General features: G+C 40.9%; 1 protein-coding gene across 7 annotated transcripts in view; it reads right to left on the bottom strand.

The window, feature by feature from the left end:
* Positions 1-256: 256 nt before the first annotated feature.
* Positions 257-23988, bottom strand: part of LOC148877923 (F-box/LRR-repeat protein At3g58900-like) — a 34597-nt gene continuing 10865 nt past the window's right edge. For 3 of the 7 annotated variants that reach the window (XR_016099616.1, XR_016099620.1, XM_088946704.1), the window contains 2 exons: positions 911-1048; positions 257-813 (listed from right to left, as the gene is read on the bottom strand). Coding sequence is in view for 4 of the 7 variants with exons in the window: in XM_088946704.1 (XP_088802830.1) it covers positions 809-813; positions 911-1048 (143 nt within the window). In the remaining 3 variants the exon portion in view is untranslated. Of the gene's footprint in view, positions 1049-23988 lie in introns of all 7 variants that reach the window. The other 4 variants (XM_088946696.1, XM_088946687.1, XM_088946716.1 and 1 more) reach the window with 3 other exon arrangements.

Here is a 23988-nt window from a genome sequence, read left to right as displayed (position 1 = left end):
TTTCCATCAGTCCAGCGGAAAGTAGAGGAAGAAGAAAGATCGGGAGAGAGAGTGAGAGTATGTGCTGTTCATGTATCGCGAGCTGGAGAAAATGAACAGTGTTTTTTTCCAATTGTCTAAAAGGGTAATATGGGAATTGCAACAACAGATTTTTTAACGAAAAACTAACGGAGGGGAGTTTTGTCTTATGGTCGTAGTACAGGGGGGTCTTTGTCGCAAAACAAAGTACAGGAGGTCTTTGTCACAGACTCCATAGTACAGAGGGGTCATTGTAATTTACCCTAAAATTAAATTAAATTTACAAGTTTTCAGCAAAATTAAATTTACAAGTTTTCAACAATAAAAGCAACAACAATTAACAAGATTATATTGTTAATAAATAAACATAGAAATCTTTCTTCTCCCCCAACTCAACTCAGCTGAAATTTTAAAGACAATTTTAGGGGTCCAGTTTCCCCGCTGTGTATCGAGAACATCTCCCGATGATGACATCATCGAGACTGGTATTATCATCAGGAGATGTTCCTAATACACGGTGAGGATGTGCTGTGGGACATTGTGGGGTGCAGATTTGAAATCCATTCATCGTCATGAATATCAACATTGATATCAATATTATCATCCGCAGCAACAGCACTGCCATCAATATAGAAAGGTCCTCAATGTTTTATGAGTAACAACCCCAGCGCATGGAACCTGTAGAAGACCTTGCCAATGTCTTTTTTGTCTTGCTTTTTGTACCAAGTCTTTTCTCAACATCTAAAGAAAAGAAAGTCTTTTTCTCAACAATAACCACCTGCAAGCTTCATCAGCCTTGCCCAGGCAAGAAAGCTCATAAGTTTGGGTGTTTAAAGTGAAAAACTATCTGCATTCTTGCATTCATCTTTGATCAAGAACTTCTCAGCTTTACCTCCATCTATTTTAAAGTATCTTTCATAGAATTCCTCATGCTTGCACCCAGTATCAACATGGCATGAAGCAGCTTCGTTCTGAGGCAATCGGACACCTAAGGTATTCCCAATTGCATTCCCGATATTAGGAAAGCAGTCTGCAACAGGTAGGCGGGCAAGTATTAATCACAAATGGAGAAAATCAGTCACATTTTTTTTAATCAGCAATAGAAAAATAGATTCATTAGATTAAATATAAGAAATACAAGGATTTGTGGGCCAAAACAAATAGCTCAAATAGACCAAACAGAAACTATGTACTATTTACAGAACTTCCCAGAACATAGATTGTCTCTGAATTCCTTGCTTTGCTAGACCATCAGCCATACTGTTTGCAGATCTCCTAATCCACCTAATTTGGATCATCATGTCTTTAGAAATCTGCTTGAAGCGCCTGAAATCATTCCTTAACTTCCAGATAATTCCTTCCCCACTTTTCAGCCAACCCACAACTACTTTTGAATCACCTTCAATAATCAATCTATCAATCCCCATTTCTTTAGCTTTCTCTACTCCATGGACTGCTGCCACCAGTTCAGATCTCACCACATCACCATGCTGAATAGGCCCTGAATACAGAGCTAAAATGTTTCCATCTTCCCTAATTACCCCACCAATAAATGATGGGCCAGAATTGCCCATACGGCTACCATCAAAGTTTAATTTCTTCCACCCAACACATGGAGGAGACCAGGCCTCATGTACTTGCTGTCTTCTAGAGGAAGAATATGCAACTATTCCCCACGATCTGAAGAAATCTTCAACCTTAAAGTAAGAAAAAATCTTTAAGGTGCTCACCCAATGTGCTACCCTTAGGGTAATAACCTCAATCACAGCTTCCTTTGTTCTTTCCTTGTCTTCAAAAATTCTTAGGTTCCTTTCCTCCCAAATTGTCCAGACTACTGCTGCTCTAGTGCATCTCCCCATAATCCCACCTCTTCTTTTAGGGCATCTAAGATATCATTTCAGTTCACCAGTTGGAAAGAAAGTAACAAGTGGGTAGGTGCGCATTTTATGGATCACATCTAGGGGACCTAGTAATAGAGCGAGCAAAAACAACCAACATAACAAAACTCTTATAGACTGCTGGAAATTTTACTGAGTTTAGATGTAGAAAATAAGGTGGTTAGAATCCACAATGGTTGTGGTAAAGGTGACCTCCATGAAAACTAATAAAGTCATTATTAGAGTCAGAGTCAAGAATACTGACAGAATAAAACCATACTTCTTTTTGGCACATTACTGCAAACAAATCTATTGAAAGAACCCATGTCATTTGGCACAAAATAGCAATTAACCCTGGCAAGAATTTTTTTAAAGATACCAAAAAAAAATCAAGGAAATGACTGCCATGAAATTTTCTGATGAGGTACACCCATTTATTAAAACTCAAGACCTATTTATTAAAAAATATAAAACTCATTTATCTTTTACTTTATGTTAGTTGAAGAAGGCTCATACCGAGTCTTTCCCCCCCACTAAGATAGCTAGCCTTGGCAAGCATTCCTACATGTAAGAATTTCCTAATTAGTGCTCTAACTTTACTCATAACTCTTGATCCATCTAATATATCTAATACATACGCATTTCCTCTCTCTCACTCTATCATGCTTGTATATCTAATTACCTTACATGTAAAGCAGTGTAAGGTAATTAGTTGATGTTGATTTCTCAAGGACAAATATGTCCCTTCAAATTAACGACATTATTATTACTCTTGTCAATGTTTTTCCTTTCAGGTATATGACCATTTCCCCCCCTTTTTTCTCCATTTCAAAATGAATAGCTCATTAGGAACAGGAGACCAAATGTATTGTGAATAAGCCCTTCAATAAAAGCCTAGGAACAATAGCATTTTTTTAATAGGCACATAGGAACAATGGTGTTGTATCATGTTTCTCTCTTCTAAATCAACCAACATGGCTGAAATTGTATTTCCTCAAAAAAAAAAAAAACAAAGAGTCCCCTCCAATAATGGCCTAGAAATAAATAATAATGAATCATCTTGCCTCTCTTCCCAAATCAACAAATACATGTGTTTCTACTGTTGCTACAGTAGTCCGAACCAGTAAGGAGAAGAAGAAAGAGGAGGAGAAGAAGAAGAAGAAGATGAAAGAACTGTCGAACCTGATAGCCAAGCCCTATCAGTCGACCTATTAATAGTGATTAGGCTTCTAATTAAATGTACAAGGACTAAACTGCCCATACTTAAGTATGGAACAGAGAACCTCTAATAAGACTGCCACATAAGCTCATAACTTAACCAAGGTGAGTTGACTAATCTACCCTTGTTCAGCTAATTCAAACACTCCCCCTCAAGTTGGAGAATATATGTCATATAATCCCAGCTTGTTACATATATAGTTCACTCTCCCTGAGCTTAAGGCTTTTGTAAACAAATCTGCCCACTGATCACCTGAGCTTACATGTTCTATGCTTATCTCTCCAGTAAGAACCTTCTCCCTCACAAAGTGGCAATCAATCTCTATGTGCTTTGTTCTCTCATGAAAAACAGGGTTGGATGAGATATGGAGCACAACTTGATTGTCACAGTACAACTTCATAGGTTTATCCATGTGGAACCCGATTTCTTGTAGGAGATTCCTCAACCACGCTAATTCACATGTAGTGTGTGCCATGGCTCTGTACTCGGCTTCAGCACTGCTTCTAGCCACAACCGTCTGCTTTTTACTCTTCCACATCACAAGATTTCCTCCAAGAAATGTGCATTAACCTATAGTAGATCTTCTATTAGACATAGAGCCCGCCCAATCTGCATCCGTGTACCCAACTACTTCAAGTTTTCCTCCTGGTTTATACAATAGCCCACGGCCCAGAGCTCCCTTCAAATATCTTATAATTCTAAGAACTGCATCCCAGTGAGATATACGAGGGTTCTGCATAAATTGGCTCACCACACTGACTGCAAAGGAGATGCCTGGTCTCGTGATAGTCAAATAGTTCAGCTTCCCCATTAGTCGTCTATACCTTCCAAGATCATCAAATATTTCCCCTGTATCACTGCTCAACTTAACATTTGGTTCCATAGGAGTCTCAGCTGGTTTTGCACCTAACAGTCCTGTTTCGTCCAATAGATCGAGAACATATTTTCTTTGGCACAAGTTTACACTTTGTCTTGATCTAGCAACTTCTATACCTAAGAAATACTTCAATGTCCCAAGGTCTTTTGTTTGAAAATGATTTTGCAGAAAGACCTTGAGTTTGTCGATCCCCAATTTGTCACTGCCAGTTATGACAATATCATCCACGTAGACCACTAATAAAATCTTTTCAGCTTCTGAGTCATAGTTGAACGCTGAGTGATCAACGTGGCATTGTTTCATTCCAAAATTCTTCACCACTTCACTAAACTTCCTGAACCAAGCACGAGGCGATTGTTTCAACCCATAAATTGCTTTTTTCAGTCTGCACACCTTACCAGCCTCCCCATGAGCAACAAACCCAGGTGGTTGCTCCATATATACCTCCTCTATAAGGTCACCATGAAGGCAGGCATTTTTTATGTCAAGTTGAAATAAGGGCCAATCATACATAACTGCCAGGGAAATTAACACACGGACAAAGCTAATCTTAGCCACTGGAGAGAAGGTCTCCATATAGTCCACTCCATACAACAGTGAATACCCTTTAGCAACAAGTCTGGCTTTCAGACGCTCCACACTACCATCTGGCAAGTATTTAACAATATACACCCATTTACAACCCACAACATGCTTACCAGGAGGAAGAGTAGTGAGCTCCCACGTGTGAGTATGCTGAAGAGCAGAGAGTTCCTCCTCCATTGCCTGCCTCCACCCAGGTGAACTAAGAGCCTCTTGGACATTGTTAGGTATGGAAATAAATGACAATAGTGAAACAAACTGGCGATGTGAGGCGGAAAGGCGAGATACTTAAACAAAATTGGAAATGGGATGGAGAGTAGAACTACGTTTACCTTTCTGTAAGGCAAATGGGTAGGTCAAATCCTGAGGGTTCAGCAACAAGAGCAATGACAGGATCCGCGAACAAGGTAGAAGCTGGAGAAGGGGCCGGTGTCATTCGACATGTATACACTTGCCGAATTGGTGGTCGTTCAATAGGGATCTGCACTGGATGAAGTGACAAGTCAACTCCAACAGGAACACTCGGAACGGGATCACTGACCGGAAGAGGAAGAGGAAGTAAAGGTGGAGACGAAGATGCTTCAGTTCCTGAGAAGAAGGGAACAGACTCAAAAAAGGTGATATCAGGACAGACATAGCACTTCCGAGTAATGGGATTGTAACACTTGTACCCTTTTTGAGTCCGAGAGTAGCCAAGAAAGACACACTTAATGGAGCGTACATCCAACTTGTCTATTCCAAGACTCAGATTGTGAACAAAGCACACACAGCCAAAGATACGAGGTGTTAATGGAAAGGGAGACAAGGTGGGGAATAAGATAGAGAAGGGAGACCGACCATGAAGAATAAAGGAGGGCATCCGATTAATGAGGAAACACGCAGTAAGTACAACATCACTCCAAAACCGCTTAGGAACACTCATATGATGAAGAATAGATCGAGCTGTTTCAAGGAGATGACGGTTCTTCCGTTCAGCCACCCCATTTTGTTGAGGAGTGGATGCACAAGAAGTTTGATGAATGATGCCATGTTGTTCTAAATACTGTTGAAAGGAAGTTAGAAAATACGACCATTATCTGAACGAAGAACTTTGATTGGAACACCAAATTGTGTACGTATTTCAGCATGGAATTTTTGAAAAATGGAAAATAATTCACTCTTTTCTTTCATTAAATAAATCCATGTCATTCTTGAACAATCATCAATAAAAGTGACAAAATGCTTGTAACCATTATAAGACTATTTTGATCGGGCCCCAAACATCTGAATGAACCAAAGCAAAAGGACTCAACATACAACTTTCAACCCTAGGACTGAAGGAAACACGACGATGTTTCCCAAACTGACACGACTCACACTGTAACACTGACAAATGACTCAAAGACGAAACTAGTATCTTGAGTGCCTTGAGAGAAGGATGTCCCAATCGACAATGCCACTGTGGAGGAGTGAGTGAAGTCTGAAGTGCAACTGACGATCCACCACTGTCAAGATAATACAATCCACCAGCTTCATGCCCCCCACCAATCTTCTTCCCCATCTTGAAAAACACAAGAGGAAGGGAAAAAGTAACAGAACAGTTAAGAGTCTCGGTTAATTTACTAACAGACATAAGATTGAATGGAAACTTAGGGACATATAGAACAAATGATAAAGAAAGAGAAGCCATGTCAACATTGCCAATACCATAGATGGGAGAGGAGGAACCATTGGCAAGGGTAACAGTTTGAGATGTGGAAGTTTCAGAGAGAGAAGAGAACACACCTGGAGTCCTGGTCATGTGATCAGAGGCTCTAGAGTCAATAATCTAAGGAGAGGTTTTAGATGGCAGGCAAGCTATACCTGAGTGGGCAAGAGTAGCAGTAGTGTGCTGTGAAGTGGACTGAAGGAACCGCTCATACTCATCACGCGGTACACTCACCATCTCCCTTCTGGAAACAGATGTAGATGTGGAAGGAGTTAGGTCTGCCTGTTGATTATCACTGACATCAACAGCATGATTGGCCCATTTAGAGGGAGGGTGGCCATGAAGATCATAACAAAAATTTACGGAATGTCCTTCCCTGCCACAGTGGGTACACTTCCTTGTAGATCTGCCTTTTTCTTTACCACGGCCTCCCCTTGAGTCACGACCACCACCACGGCCAAATGTGGAACCACCACGACCTCCTCGGGAGGCATGTCCACCCCATTTCGTACCACGTCCACCTCCTCTGGTTGTCACAAAAGCTGATCTATCAGATTGTGTGGGATTCTCTGTCTGTCCCAAAGAAATCCTACGAAGCCGAGCAAACACTTCCTCAAGTGTAGGAAGGGTAGAGCCCCCCAATATTTGGGGCCTAACTGGTTCATACTCTGATTTCAACCCCACTAAGAACCTTGTGACATCTAGTTGTTCCCTCTGTTGTTGCTGAAGCTTAACATCTGGAGTGAGAGGATGATAGACATTGAGTTCATTTTTGAGGTTCTTCATACTGGCATAGTACTCTTCTAGGGTTTTATTTCCTTGTTGTAGACCAAAGTACTCCTGATAGAGCTGATATACCCTTGTAGTATTATCTTGCCTAGAATACAACTTCTTGGCATGTTCCCATATGTCCTTAGCTGTATCTAAGAACATGAAGTTGGCACTTATTTTGGGTTCCATACTGTTCCATAGCTATGTCATGATTTGAGCATCCTCCTGTTCCCAATCATCAAACCCTGGAAAGTCAGCCGGTGGTTTATCTTCTTTCACATGCTTCACTTTTCTCTTTGCCTTGAGAAAAACTTCCACCGACTTGTTGGCCCATGGAACATAGTTCTCACCATTCAGTTTAATTGAGGTCATCTGTACACCTAGATAGTCAGAGGAAACCACCACACTAGCTTTCTGATCACTACAGCCATCTCCCATTGCTGCCATGATACTCTTTCAATGCTGCCTCTAATCTGAATTCCCAATCACCAACTAAGTGCTGCTGTCAAGAGTTTGATGTTCTAGAACCTACAGCAGTCCCTAAACACAATGATAGATACACACGCCTTTGTTCTTATCCACACCACTACTGTTTTCACAAAAAAACACAGACTACACCGACATTAATTCAGCACTTACTAACCACATGCAAGCTCTCTTACAACTACTCAACAGAGTTTGTGCCTCACAAGCACCACCACACAGCCATAGCTGTCACATACAATACAGACCTGCTTTAACGCTTTTAAGAGGGCACCACAAGACCAACAAAAACTCAACTAGTACCATTGCATTACACCTTGCACCATTCGGCCACCTACAATAGCCAGCCCTTACACCATTTGGTCACTGTAAACACAGCCTGTTCTTGGAATTTTTCCAAGAACCAGGGCAACAACCAACCTAGTTCTCTAGGTTTTGATCAGTCCTCTCAAGTTCTTGAAGATTTTCAACCCAGAAATACCAACAGCACACAGAGGAGAGATAACCAACCTTCGTTTGAGAGCTTCATCCAACCATTCACTGCTGAAGTTGTTTTCTTAGGAAAGGAGGTCCTGCGCACCAGAAAAAAGAAGAGTTGTGATGTTTCAGGCCTGCGACGAACCACTTTTCTCCATTGACAGCCCAGAGAAGAAAAGGAGAGAATTGAAGCACGAATTGAAGTAGTCACGAACTGAAACAGGTCACGAACTGAAGTTGTCACGCTCTGATACCATGTTTCTACTATTGCTACAGTAGTCCGAACCAGTAAGGAGAAGAAGAAAGAGAAGGAGAAGAAGAAGAGAAGAAGGAGAAGACGAAAGAACTGTCGAACCTGATAGCTAAACCCTATCAGTCGACCTCTTAATAGTGATTAGGCTTCTAATTAAATGTACAAGGACTAAACTGCCCCTACTTAAGTATGAGACAGAGAACCTCTAATAAGACTGCCACATAAGCTCATAACTTAACCAAGGTGAGTTGACTAATCTACCCTTGTTCGGCTAACTCTAACAACATGAAATTGCATATCTATAAAAATTTTGGCCACTTGCAATGAGATCCACCTTCCAACTCCAGAAGAGACTAGAAATATCCTTAGAGGGCACCTATTGCTACCCTTAACCACCAACAATTCACAAGAGAACCGGTACAGCAAACAAGAGTACCAAAAACAGCGGAGGAACACACATATAAGAATAGCTATGAAGGAATATAGCTTGGCAGCACTAAGGTGGAGAGCTGAGAGCACCAGTTCAAACAACAAAATTAATTAAAAAAGACAAGTTAATTAGATCACACTGTCAATACAATAAAGAAACTGGAATATTATAACAGGATTGCATGCAATATTAATTAAATTAGATGCAATTAAATAAGGCATAAATAGACCCTTTCAAGATTTATGAATCAGAGGTTTGTACCCACTAAGATAGCTAGCCTCCCTACATGTAAGAATTTCTGAATTAGTGCTTGTCTACAACAACCTACAAACCAATGAAAGAAATAATCCTCACCCCAGAACCTGCAACCACACACTATTTGTTGAATGGGCCGATTTGTGTTTAGTTTATTTTCTTTTAAATTAAGAAGTTGTTGGGCCTTGGGCCCGTTAGTTTTTATTTTTAAAAGAGTTGTAACTATTTAGTTGAGTTGCTGCCCTACTAAGGGCATCTTTGTAATATCTCATATTTAAGTTAAATATAAATAGAATGAGGGGCTGGCGGCTAGGGTTATGAAACACAATCCTAGTTGACCTTCTTCTCCTTTCTTTCCTCTTTCTCTTCCTATTGCTGAAATCTACAACTTTCCCCTCTTCCTTTCACAAGAAGCTTGACCGAATCAGCAGATAGTGGTTTCTAGATTGGCCAACTACACCAGTAGCTGGTCTAGGGTTTCTCATCAGAATCAGGAAAAACTAGAGAAATGGGAGGAGTCTTGTTATTGTTGGACTCTTCAATTTTGACCTAGGTAGTGGCACCCTATTTTTTTAGGGTTCCTTGGAGTTTTTTAAAAGGGGCGATTCAAGTCCCACGTGGTTTGGAGGATCCTAGAGAGGGCGGTTGCTTTTTCTCTCTCTTCTCCCATCCCACAGAAAAGGAATCTTTCGTGGGAAGAAAGTCCAGGACACCAAAGGAGTGTCGTTGGTTCCAGAAGGTGTTTTGTTTGTTCTTGCTGCATTTTTTATTTGTTTCTACACCCTTTTGAAGAAGCATGGAGGGACACAGAGTTGAATATAAGCCCGGGAATGAAATGGGACTTGTGGGAGGAGGTGCTGGAGACCCCTTCGGAGCTGGGACCATTACTACAGTTAGGTTGGATGGTACAAACTACTTGGAATGGTCCCAATCTGCAAAGATGGCCATTGGGGCTCATGGAAAATTGGGGTATATTACTGGTGAAGAGGTGAAACCTGAATCTGGCAACTCCCGGTGGTTGCAGGAAAATTATATGGTAATGACATGGTTGTGTAATTCCATGTTGCCATTATAAGTAAAAATTTTTTATGGGCAAATACTGTTAAGGAGATATGGGATGGGGTTGCAGAAACCTATTCACAAAGGGAGAATGTTGCTAGGGCTTATCAACCGAGGAATTAGATTATTGCTACAAGACAGGGAGATAGATCTGTTGTAGCCTATTTTTCAGTCCTTAAGACCCTGTGGCAGGAGATCGACCATCTAGAGACTTTTGCTTGGGAAACCACCAAGGATGCAACTACCTATCAAAGACACTTAGAGAAGTATAGGGTGTTCGAATTCCTTGCTGGCCTTAACCTTGAGTATGACATTGCACGACAACATTTTCTTTCCAGGGACAGTGTCACTCTCTCCCAAGCATATGCCTTTGTGTCAGGAGAGGAGTGCAGGAGGGATGTAATGATGAAGAATCTCATTTCTAATCAGTCCGCTATGCTAAGTTCCCATTGGAGACTCCAGATTCGGTTGATATGGATTCAGGTATTCCTCTTGATCCCACTACTATTTCAGTTCCCATTGGTCCTACTAACACTGTTACAGATAACCTTGATCTCCCTATTCTCCAGATTCGACTGATACGGATTCAGGTATTCCTCTTGATCCCACTACTATTTCAGTTCCCATTGGTCCTACCAACACTGTTACAGATAACCTTGATCTCCCTATTCTCCAGATTCGGCTGATACGGATTCAGGTATTCCTCTTGATCCCACTACTATTTCAGTTCCCATTGGTCCTACTAACACTGTTACAGATAACCTTGATCTCCTTATTGCTCTTAGAAAAGGGAAGAGAAAGTGCACTGCTCATTGTATTTCACAGTACTTATCCTACAGTGGACTTTCTCCTTCCTACCGTGCTTTTCTCTCTTCTCTTGATTCAGTGTCTATACCTAAGGGTGTTAGTCAGGCTCTCTCCAAACCTGAGTGGAAGACAGCTATGCAAGAAGAGATGGAGGCTTTGATTAAGAATCAGACATGGGAGATTGTGGACCTACCAGAAGGCAAGGAGACAGTTGGATGCAGATGGGTTTACACAGTAAAGAATAAGGCAGATGGAAATATAGAGAGGTACAAGGCAAGACTTGTTGCGAAATGGTACACACAGACCTATGGCATTGATTATCTAGAGACATTTGCGCCAATTGCAAAGATGGCCTCTGTTCGGATACTCCTTTCTCTTGCTGCCTCATACTCTTGGCCCTTGTTTCAACTGGATGTGAAGAATGCTTTCCTAAATGGGGATCTGCAAGAAGATGTGTATATGGATCTTCTAGTTGATTTTTATGATAATGCTGAAAAGGGAAAGGTATGCAAACTGAAGAAGTCACTATATGGCTTGAAACAATCTCCCAGAGCATGGTTTGAGTGTTTTTGGCTACACTCAAACTCAATCTGATCACACCTTGTTTGTGAAGCGCATGGGATCTTTGGTGTCAATCCTGATTGTTTATGTGGATGATATTGTTGTCACTGGGAATGATTTGAGTGAGATTGATAGTCTGAAGAGGAACCTACATAAGGAATTTGAGATTAAGGACCTTGGAGAACTGAGATACTTCTTAGGCATCGAAGTTGCAAGATTGAAAGATGGAATTTTTATCTCTTAAAGGAAGTATGTCTTGGACCTTCTCAAAGAGACAGGGAAGCTTGGAACAAAGGCAGCTAGCACCCCCATTGATCAGAACCATAGAATCAATGCATCAGAAGGTGAACTAGTAAATGACCTTAGGAGATACCAAAGACTTGTGGGTCGGCTACTATACTTGTGTATGACAAGACCAGACATCTCCTATGCAGTAAGTGTAGTGAGTCAATACATGCAAGCTCCACGAGACTAGCACTAGAAGGCAATTGACAGGATCCTTGCTTATTTGAAGGGACATCCAGGCAAAGGCATATTGTTTACTGATCATGGACAGTTGAAGCTAAAGGCTTATACAGATGCGGATTGGGCAAGATGCCTTGATGACAGAAGATCAACTTCAGGAGTGTGCACCCTAGTTGGGGGTAACCTAGTCTTATGGAAGAGTAAAAAACAAACAATTGTGGCAAGATCAAGTGCAGAAGCCGAATATAGGGCCATGGCACATGGAGTTTCAGAACTTCTCTGGATCCGTTCTCTGTTAGAAGAAATCGGTGTACAGGCAGAAGAACCTATGATGCTATACTGCGATAACCAGACAGCAATTAATATTGCCCATAATCCAGTCCAGCATGACCGAACTAAGCACATTGAAGTAGATAGATCTTTTATCAGAGAAAGGGTAACTTCTGGAGAGGTTTGTGTTCCATACATTTCTTCTGATCTGCAGCTTGCTGATGTTCTCACAAAAGGCATTGCAAAGAATAAGCTGGAGCATGATCTACACAAGTTGGGAGTGTGTGACATCTACTCCCAACTTGAGGGGGAGTGTTGAATGGGCCGATTTGTGTTTATTTTATTTTCTTTTAAATTAAGAAGTTGTTGGGCCTTGGGCCCATTAGTTTTTATTTTTAAAAGAGTTGTAACTATTTAGTTGAGTTGCCGCCCTACTAAGGGCATCTTTGTAATATCTCATATTTAAGTTAAATATAAATAGAATGAGGGGTTGGCGGCTAGGGTTATGAAACACAATCCTAGTTGACCTTCTCCTTTCCTTCCTCTTTCTCTTCCTATTGCTGAAATCGACAACTTTCCCCTCTTCCTTTCACAAGAAGCTTGATCGAATCAGCAAATAGCGGTTTCTACTCTATTAATTAATTATTAAACACGTGAAACTAGAGGGCCACCTCAAAAAAAGAATAGCTCGTTAGGAACGGGAGACAAAATGTATAATGAATAAATCCTTCAATAATAGCCTAGGAAAAATGGTGTTTACCCTATTGTTTCTCTCTTCCCAATTAACCAACATAGCTGAAGTTGTATTTCCTCAAAATTTTTTCAGTGCCCTTCAATAATGGCCTAGAAAAACATTGATAATTAATCATATTGTCTCTCTTCCCAAATCAATGAATATGCATGACATTGCATATCTATAAAAATTTTGACCACTTGCAATGAAAGCTACCTTCCAACTCCACAAGAAACAAGAAATATCCTTAGAGGCTACCTATTGCTACGAAGTTGTCCCTATGAAGTGGCTATGGATAGCTGCAGCAAAAACAAATTAAACAGATGGTTTTCCAATTCCCATTCACCCTATACAACAGGAAAAAAATGGGGAAGAAAAGAGCAACTCTTGCAACTTGTTCATATGCCAAGAGGAAGTAAGAAATTCTAACACTGCAATGGACAACAGCCTGATCATCCAAGTTAATACCCATGACACAACTCTTATCCCAATTGATTTTCAGGTTAGAAACACTTTCAAAAAGTTTGATAACATCTTTGAGATTCCTCACCTTCCTTGGATCATCCCCTTCACAAAAGATTATTATATCATCAACAAATCAGAGATGGGTAATCGGAACATTATCCCTAACTATTTTCCACCCCCTAATTACCTCATCCTTGTCAACTTTTGAAATTAATCTACTAAACATGTCAACTACAAGGGTGAAAAGGAACTGTGAAAGAGGGCCACATTGTCTCAGGCCTCTACAAGTTGGAAAAAAAATCCTTCACCACACCATTGACTAACATTGAGTAATGACAAGAAGTCAAGAACTTAAACAACCAAAGAATCCATTCACACCATCTCTCGCCAAAACCTCAACTCCTAAGAACCTCTAAGGGGGGGCATTCTTTTTTTGGATTTTGAGAGGGGGGAAAGTTGGTCAATGGGATTTTGGTTCCCATTGACCAAGAATCCCATGTTCATTTTTCAAATTAATGTGGGGATTAGGGAAAGTTTATTTTCCTGTAAGTGATACCCATCCCTAGGTGGGTAAATAACTTTCCCACCTAGGAGGAAAGTTGCTAATACTTGAATGAGACAAAAGTGCCCCTTTTAATAATAGATTTTTATGACTAAAATGGTCATTACCTTATTTACTTGAGAAATAAAAGAACATGGGTAAATGCACTTACTCGGGTAAGTGTTTCCCAGGAAAAATTTACCTAGGTAGTTGCATTTAACCGGGTAAGTAACTTACCGAAAAGTGAACGGAGCCTAAAAGAAAGGTCCAAACCACCAAGTCATAAGCCTTCTCTAGGTCCAATTTGCAATCAAAGCCTTGTTGGCCAAACCTCCTCATATCCTCCACACATTCATTAGCACTTCTCTAAGCCTCAAAGGAACCTTAGCTAAGATTTTGTAGATACTAATCATTAGACTAATAGGCCTAAAATCCTTAGGGTGCCTAGCTTCTTATTTCATAGAGACTAGAGCTACGAAGGTGGCAATGTGGCATTGGCTCCCGAACTAACCCTATGCTTATCTACAAACTCTCTAAAAAACCTTAAAAAAATCAATTTTTTTTGATAATTAACAGAAACTTTCATTAATAGATATTAAAGTAAAAAGATACAAGAGGAGGGGTAAAATCTCTTAACCCTCCCTAAAGGTACATTTAAATTTACAATATTGCCCAGAATAGATTGACTCTTCCCACCCCTTGTTTGGCTAGTGAATCTGCCAAGGAATTGACACTCCTCTTAGTCCACTGAAACTTGATTTCCATGTTTTGAGTAAAATGTTTAACTTTCTTTTTCTCATTTAGATACTTCCAAAAATTGAAATAGTCCTTCTGTGGCCAACTGATAGCCAGCTCAGAATCACCTTCCACCATCAGTTTTCTAATATTCAGCTCTTGGGCTCTTTTTACCCCATCCAGAACAGCCAATATTCCAGCTCTTAGAGAATCCCCCCATCCAATTGAACTAGAATACATGGCAATAATTCGGCCTTCTTCATCCCTAAAAACCCCTCCTATACCTGGCGGGCCTGGATTTCCTTCGCTACTACCATCGAAGCTCAGCTTAGTGAACCCCAAAGCTGGAGGAGACCAAACTGGGTTAGATGCAATCTTTGTTGGAGATGACCGTGCCACTTCTTTCCAATTCCTAATAATGTCTCCTTCTGAATAGTCTTCAAGAAGCTTCATAATCCTAGCCCAATGAGCTACCCTAATAGAAATTAATTCAATGATGGCATCCTTATTTCTTTCTTTCCCATGGAAGGTCCTTTGATTCCTTTCCTCCTAAACTATCCAACAGATAAATGCTCTTATGCATCTCCACAAGATTTTCCCTCTCTTCTTTAACCCCCTAACTGAAGTAAAATGAAACAAACTTTGCACATTTGAAGGAGGGGTCCACTTGCAACCTAAAAGAGAGGAAAACCAACACCAAATCTTTGAAATAAATGGGCAAGATATCAGTAAGTGATGACAAGTCTCACCATTCTCCTTACAAAGGATGCATCAGTGCAGGGATAAACACCAATTAGGCCTTTTTCTTTGAAGTAAATCGCAAGTGTAAAATCATCTTTAGTCACACCCGAACAGTCCTAGTAAAAAATCCATAGTGAACCCATCTGGGCCTAGGGCCTTAGATCTATCCATCAGGAAAATTGCTTGCCTTATCTCTTCTTCAAAATTCCTCTCTGACCAATGGGTTTTTTTTATCAATAACAACATTTCATTACTTAATCACAAAAGAATTACAGAGAGGAGGATAAACTTTCTTATCTTCCAAAAGGAGCTTAACACTCCCAAGAATAAAAAAGAAAAATTACACATGCCCAAAACATTGACTCCCTCTCGACTCCTTGCTTAGCTAACCCATCCGCAAAGGAGTTAGCTGATCTATTCACCCAACTGACCTTAACTTCCATCTCTTGAACCAGCCACCTAAACTTCCTCCTCTCGTTACTGTACATCCATAAATTGCTATTTTCTTTATTCAGCCACCCTACCACCACCTCTGAATCCCCTTCAATGATGAGTTTTCTTATATTCATTTCCTTGGCTCTTTGAACTCCTTCCAAAACTGCAAAGATTTCAGCCCTGAGAGAGTCATCCACTCCAATTGGACCGGAGAACAAAGCTGAAACAAGCCCATTCTCATCCCTAAACACACCTCCAATCCCCGATTGTCCAGGATTCCCCTGACTACTCCCATCAAAGTTCAGTTTTAAGAAGCCAGCCAGTGGGGAGTCTAGGACACACACAAAATTGCTTTGGCCTGGGTGCAGTTAGCAATCTCACCCCACTTCCTCAACAAATCAACCACTGTGAAATCTGTAAACAGCTCTGAAGATTTCAGCCACTGAACAACCCTTATGAATTAAATCTCTCAGTTCTTCATTACTTTTTTTCTACTTCAGAAAAGATTTTGGAATTCTTTTCCTCCCATAGGGCCTAACAAACTGCAGCCCTCAAACATCTCCACATGGTCCTTCCCCTTTTCCTTCGGCACCTGAAGAAAGAAAGAGAAAAGAGGCTTTGCAAATTTGAAGGAGGATTCCAACTACACCCAAAAAGGGAAAGAGCCCACCCCCAAATGGACTTAGCAAACTGGCAAGTCACCAATAGGTTTGAAAACCAGTCTCCCCCTCCGCTTTACAAAGAACACACCAATATGGGGATAAACAAGTCTTGGTTCTTTTTTTTTGGAGTAGATCACATGTGTTGATTCTTTCTAGATAGGCTTCCCAACAAAAACTACCAACTCTAGGAGGAATAGGTTTGCACCAAACCTCCTTAACCAGGAAGGGAGGGCCAATAGGACTAGGGGGCTGACTTAAGACTTTGTAAAAAGAGGCACAAGAAAATGAGCCTCTTGGCCAGTGGATGTTTTCCTTACCCAACCTTGGCCACTCCAATCCTTCCACACTTTACCTATTATTCAATGGCCTTCTAATTATTGATTTGGAATGCTCCACAAAGGTTCTAGCTATCTCATCTTGAGAAGTAATTTCTTCCTCATTGGCCTCTACCTTACCCACAAAATTCTTTCTCCTCTCATTGGCCAAAGCATGAAAGTATTTGTAAACTAAGAAGTTGAACTCGAAGTAGTAAAGAAGAGACTGAACTTCTTAGATGCAGAGAATGTCGAACTGTGTTAGCAGTCGACCAGGCCTTTATTTAAATATAAGTGAAATACAAAGTACAACAAAATTACTGGTATACCCCTGATTAGTAATGGGACAACCAGAATACTTAAAACATAAACAAGATTAGGCCCATCAGCAAAGGCCCAGTTACAAGATAAAATTAACATAAAAATGGGCTAATAGGAGACCCTATCAGCTGAACACACTCTAGCATTCAAACACTCCCCCTCAAGCTAAACATGGATATCAATCATGTTCAGCTTGCCAAGTATATCCTTGAACTTTGTAGTTGCCAGCCTTTTTGTTAATACATCTGCAATCTGCATTTCTAATGGAGTATAAGGCACACAGAGTTCCCCTGAAACAATTATCTCTCTGACAAAGTGTCGATCAATTTCAATATGTTTTGTCTTGTCATGTTGCACGGGATTGTTGGCAATGTTGATAGCTGCTTTATTATCACAATACTACTTGAGAGGACCTTCAGTCTTGATACCAAGCTCATTAAGGAGAGTTCTGAGCCATAAGAGTTCAGCCACCCCATGTGCCATAGCTCGGTATTCAGCTTCTGCACTTGATCTAGCCACAATATTCTACTTCTTACTGCGCCATGTAACTAGGTTTCCTCCCAAGAATGTACAGTAACCTGAGGTTGATTTTCTGTTTCCAATAGACCCATCCCAATCAGCATCAGTGTAGGCTTCAATTTCAAGTCTACTGTTCTTCTTGAATAGAATTCCTTTCCCTGGACAAGTTTTCAAGTATCTGAGAATTCTTTCCACTGCTCTCATATGAGGAGTCTTTTGTGAGTGCATGAATTGACTGGCAACATGCACTGCATAGGCAATGTCTGGCCTAGTAAGGGATAAGTATATCAGTTTTCCTACCAATTTTTGGTACATTTCCTTATCACAGTATTCCTCACCCATTGATTCTTGTAATCCATGGTTCGGTTCTATTGGTGTGTTTGCTGGCCTGCACCCCATCATGCCTGTTTCTTCTAGGAGATCTAGCACATATTTTCATTGACATATGTAGATTCCTTCTCTTGATCTAGCAACTTCAATCCCGAGAAAATATCTTAGATTTCCTAGGTCCTTGATCTCAAATTCTGAAGCTAAGAACTCCTCCAGCCTCTTCATCTCTTTCACATCATTTCCAGTAATCACCATATCATCCACATAAACAATGAGAGCTGTAAGTTTTCCATCCTACCTCCTTGTAAACAATGTATGATCCGCACTGCTCTAAGTGTACCCCACTTTTTTCATGGCCGTACAAAGTCTCTCAAACCATGCTCGGGGAAATTGCTTCAAGCCATACAAAGCTTTCCTTAATTTACACACCTTTCCAACATTATATCCAGGTGGGGGTTCCATGAGTCTTCATGTAGATCACCATTTAGGAAAGCATTCTTCACATCCAGTTGATGGAGTTCCCAAGAGAATTTTGTAGCTAATGACAGTAGAACCCTGATTGTGTTGAGTTTTGCTACCGGGGCAAAGGTTTCCTTGTAGTCAATTCCTTCTTTTTGTGTAAATCCCTTTGCTACAAGTCTGGCCTTGTATCTTTCAATTGACTCGTCTTCCCTGTGCTTTACTGTGAATACCCACTTGCACCCAACAGTGTCTTTCCCTTCTGGTAGGTCCACAAATTCCCACATTCTTGCTTTCATTAGGGCTTTCATTTCTTCATTCATGGCTTCTTTCCATCTTGGATCAGATACCGCCTCTGAATATCTGGAAGGGACACATATAGAGAAGAGCAGACACAAAGGAATGATAGGCAGGTGATAAATGTGAGTAAGAGACATAATCAGCTATGGAATGCCGAGTGGTACAAGAACGAACATGCTTACGGAGAGCAATAGGAAGATCCAAATCTGAATTGAGAGAGTAAAAAATACCTTGGATTGTAGAGACAGATTGATCTGAGTCCAACTGGTTGCAATCATGGGGCTAAGGGCCCTTTTTCCTTCTACTGTATGTGAGTATCTCTTTCTCTTGCCTGCTGGAGTCATCAGAAGCATCAGCTGAAGCTGGAGTCTTACTAGGTTGACCCGGAATGTTACAAATAGGTGATGAAAGGGGAATGAAAAAGAAGGGAGACTGAGAATCCTCTTCTATTCCACTAATCTCCCCCTGAAAAGGATTTTGGGAAGATTAGAAATAGGGTTGAGACTCAAAAAAGACTACATCTCTGGTGACATTTTTTCTTGGAGACAGGATCATAACACTTATACCCCTTTTGTGTAGGAGAGTACCCCAAAAATATTCCCTTTGTAGCCTTAGGATCCAGCTTGGTTTTCTTTGGATCCTTCACATATATGAAGCATGTACATCCAAAAACCCGTGGAAGAAGAGGAAAATTTGAAAGAGTGAGACACAACAAAGAGAAGGGGGTCTTCATATCCAGTACTGACAGCTTGAGACCAATATTGCTTGGGCACATTGTGCTGGAAAAGTAAAGCTCGAGTTGTCTCCATTAGGTGCCTGTTCTTGTGCTCAGCAACTCCATTTTGCTAAGGGGTGTGAGCACATGATGACTGATGTAACATGCCTTCGTCTTCCATGAATGAGTTCAAGGATCTTTCAAAGTATTCAGCTGCATTGTCTAAACGGAATTGTTTAATCTTCTTCCCGAATTGTGTTTCAATCATCTTGCAAAACATCATAGTTACCCGTGGAACTTCTTCACGTCCTTTTAACAGATAAATCCAAGTGCACCGAGAATAATGGTCAATAAAACTGATAAAATAACGGAAGCCATCAATGGAAACAATGGGTGAAGGACCCCAAACATCAGAATGGACCAAATCAAAAGAGGCTTTGTATTTCATTACTAGAAATTGGATACATTGATCTGCACTGTTTTGACATTTGACATACATCACAAACTAAACTTTGACTCGGAATTCCCTTACATAAATCGAGAAACAACATAGCTAAAGAAGAAAATGACAAGTGACCTAGCCTAGCATGCCACAAGTGCAGACTAGCTCTTGACTCCACACTTTCTGGACTAGTAGTAGCAGAAGCTTGCAGTGCTGAGCTGACATCCACATCAAAATAGTAGAGGCCCTCATACTCACGACCACTCCCAATCGTTCTCCTCGTCAACCTGTCCTGGAAGACACAGTGAGAGGGAAAAAAAGTTATACTGCAGTTCAAGTTTCTTGTAAGCTTTGAAACAGACAACAGATTTGATGTAAGACTAGGAACATGTAAGACTGATTTAAGAGAGAGATCCTTGCTTAGGTTAACCACTCCCTTTCCCGAGATGGTGGAGAGTGACCCATCAGCTACTCTCATCTTATCCTGGCCAGACAACAAATGATATGAGGAGAATAACGAGGACATGTGTGTCACATGGTCAGTGGCCCCTGAGTCAATCACCCAAAAGCTAGAATTAATGGAAGTAGTTGCACTAAATGCAGAGGCTGTACCTGATTTGACAAGAGAGGTGGAAACTAAAGGATTCTTCTTCAGACGAGCTAATGCCCGACTGAGAACCTCTACCTCACTAGTTGTAAAGCCCAAGGTACTTGGTCCAGCAGAATCAGCAACCTGCTTTGTGGTGGAGGAAGACACTGGCTGAGTACTCTGTGAGATGTCACTACTGCTGTTGATGGCAAGATTCCCACTTGTCGTATGGCCCTTATGTTGCCTTTTGTCCTTTCTAAGAGCAGCTGGCTTCAGATGAGGGTACAATACCCAACATTTCTCCTTTGTGTGTTTCTCACCACCACAATGGGTACACTTGAGGGTCTTCTTGTCTGAAAATCTGTTTCCCTTAGTGGAGACTAAAGCTAAATGTTCTCCAAATAATTATGTTGCTTGTGTCTGGGAATCAACTTGCATCTCCTTTCTCCTTACTTCTTCAATCCTCACTAGGTAGTAAACATGATGAATTTTAGGTAATTCGTCTCTCCCTAGAATCTGTGACCTTACACCTTCATATATAGGGTCTAAGTCTGCCAAGAACTTGAAGGCTCTACCCTCCTCAATTTGCTTGTCATGCCTCTCCTTATCCCTTGCATTTTCCCAATCCAATATCAAGTGATGGTCAAGCTCTTCCCAGAGGCCTTCCAATGTTGCAAAGTATGTTGGCAAAGACATGTATCATTGCCTTAGGGCTGCAATGTCTTGGTTCAGCCTGTAGATTCTGGCATTATTCTTCTTTTGGCCATATGTCTTAGATACTTTCTCCCAGATTTTTGTGGCTGTAGGGAAGTGATGAACAATTCTGGCCACCCGAGGAGTCATGGAGGCCAGCAACCAAGACATGACTGTGGCATTTTCCTTGTGCCACACAGTGTATTCAGGCTGTTGATTTCTGGTTCATTTTTGTCTCCATCCAAATAGCCAGTGAGGTCACGAGAGGTAATGAACAGTCTTGCTGAGACTGACCATTCTCTAAAATTATACTCATCCAATAGCACACTTGTAATCTGCAAGCTATGCAGATTAGGGTTCTCCAGATTTGAGGACCTTGTAACAGATCTGTTATCTCTAGAAGAAACTTCACCAGATAGTGATGGCATCCTAACTTCGGTCAAAGAGTTTGTTCACAGTGCTGTAGGTGGTTCTGGTTAGGGCTGGCCGAAGTGGTCACAGAGTTCACAGTGCTGGTAGCACACCGGATAGGTTTCACTTAGACTAAACCAGTTCGGGTACAATAGCAAATGAAGGTCTGTAACTGAACCAGTTCACAAAACTGAAGTAGTGCCGATACCAGAAGATGGGCTGATAACCGACTTGGAAATGAAGGTCTGTAAAGGTCTTGCTAATGCACCGAAGCTGCAACTGTAGAGGAGGCTATGCCTTTACCATTGTTCTGCACAAATCTGGCTAGAGCACCAAAGCTGTAACTGTAGAGGAAGCCCTCCCCCTTTCGGCTAGTGCTAGGACTGCTAGAATCAGTCCTCAACTAGGTTTGTCTTGTACAGACCTCTCTTAGTAGCCAAATAGCTACTACTTGCTAAAAAAAAAAACTAATAGGACATCTACTTCTGGGTCTTACTTCCCTTGAGTCATACAACCAAGAGAAACCCTAGGTTCGAACTTGCTGAGTTCCCTTACACTCCTAGGTCTTCACTGCAACAACCCAGAAATAAAGGAGAAGATGAAAGAAGGCAACAAGAGAAGATAGTGCACCGGTTGAAACCAGGAAGGAGTTAATGCTCTGATACCATGTAAACTAAGAAGCTGAACTCGAATTAGTAAAGAAGAGGATGAACTTCTTAGATGCAGAGAATGTCGAACTGTGTTAGCAGTCAACCAGGCCTTTATTTAAATATAAGTGAAGTAAAAAGTACAATAAAATTACTGGTATACCCCTGATTAGTAATGGGACAACCAGAATACTTAAAACATAAACAAGATTAGGCCCATTAGCAAAGGCCCAGTTACAAGATAAAATTAACAGAAGAATGGGCTAATAGGAGACCCTATCAGCCAAACACACTCTAGCATTCTAATAGTATTTAGTATTCCCATCCCCTTGCTCGATCCATTTGTGTCTTGATTTCTGCCTATAGGAAATCTCCTCTCTCAAAAGGACTTCTTCCAATTACTGATAAAAAAAGGGACTTCTACCAATTCCTTTTTGAGTCCTTATCTCACTTCTCTCTCTTGCTCACTCATAGACCTCTAAGACTCCTTTCCATCTAGTTCCTCAATTTGGGACAGAAAATTGGCCTTTTGTTACTCAAACTAGTCTCTATTTTTTTTTTTTTGATAATTAAATGAATTTTATTAAATACCAAAGACAAGAAAGTACAAGCTACCCAAGGAGAGGCACGAGATGTGACCTCCCGAAACTAGTTAAATACAACTTTCCAATTTACTAGAACAAGTTACAAAGTAGCACAAAAAGGACCTCCCCTTGAAACCCCTTGTTTAGCCAAAGAATCAGCCATAGTATTAGTTGACTTGCTTACCCATTTAACCTCAACTGTCATATTACTAATTAACCACTTTACTTTTTTTAGGAGGTCTCTATAGCCCCAAATGACAGCATCTGGGTTTAAAAGCCACCCTATTACCACATGAGAATCCCCTTCAATTAGGAGATGTTCCACCCCAAGTTAGTTGGCAATCTAGATCCCTTGTACAACAGCTAGTATTTCTTCCCTTTTAGAGTCTGTTGGACAGTTTTGTATGCCCTTAGCTTCAATCAGAATGATGTACTTTATGAGTTTATTGTAAATGAATAAAAGTGCATATTTGATTCATGTTCCCTTGGTATGTTTCTGTGTAATGCCCTTAAACTGGACACTTAATGAGACTCGTGTTAGTTTAGAATGTTCACAGCCAGTGGGTCGGTCTAGGGAGACCTATCCTGATAAGGCTAACACTGTTGTGCCAAATCGGTTGGGGTGGCCTGTCTCAACTGCCAGGGTGAGACCCTAGGCACATGTAGTGTAGGATTAATTGAATCTTTGAACTGAACCAGATTTCCAGTATTGCCCTGGACCTTGGAGATTGATGGGCAAAACTGGAAAGTTACACCCGACCCCTAGACTCGATTATGATACTGCACTAGGTGTTGGATCGGGTTGTCTTTGATGTACTAGTCAGTGAGATCCTTAGCGGGGGTCAAAACCTGGGTATGTTGGGACAATCCGAGAATTCATCTGAGTGGGTGATCATAGTGACAGGATCAGCCCCTTTGTCGGACAAAGGTAATGATCAGGGATGCACTCTCACTAATGGAAACCAAGACTGCCGGCAGCCGATTTCAATCATTGAGATTTGTTTTGCAAAGTATATTTTATATGAGATATAAAAGTATATATATTATGGTTTCTAAAATGTTTGCAAAATGTTTTAATTCCCGGGGTCCATATAAGTAGAGAGTGCAACACTGTTCCTTGCAGCCGAGGGAGAGGTCCTCTCTTGTCGGGTAGTGTATGATCATTATGGGCTAAGAGGTTAAGTGTAAGACCATTGAGGATAATACCTGATGGGCTAATCTTGCATCTGCCCACAGTCCCTGGGTGTTACAAGGTGGCTTG

Source organism: Nelumbo lutea, chromosome 1 (assembly GCF_056320005.1).
Source record: "Nelumbo lutea isolate HS-2025 chromosome 1, American lotus-T2T, whole genome shotgun sequence".
In the NCBI taxonomy this organism is placed as follows: domain Eukaryota; kingdom Viridiplantae; phylum Streptophyta; class Magnoliopsida; order Proteales; family Nelumbonaceae; genus Nelumbo; species Nelumbo lutea.
This window is presented reverse-complemented; position numbering and strand designations above follow the sequence as displayed.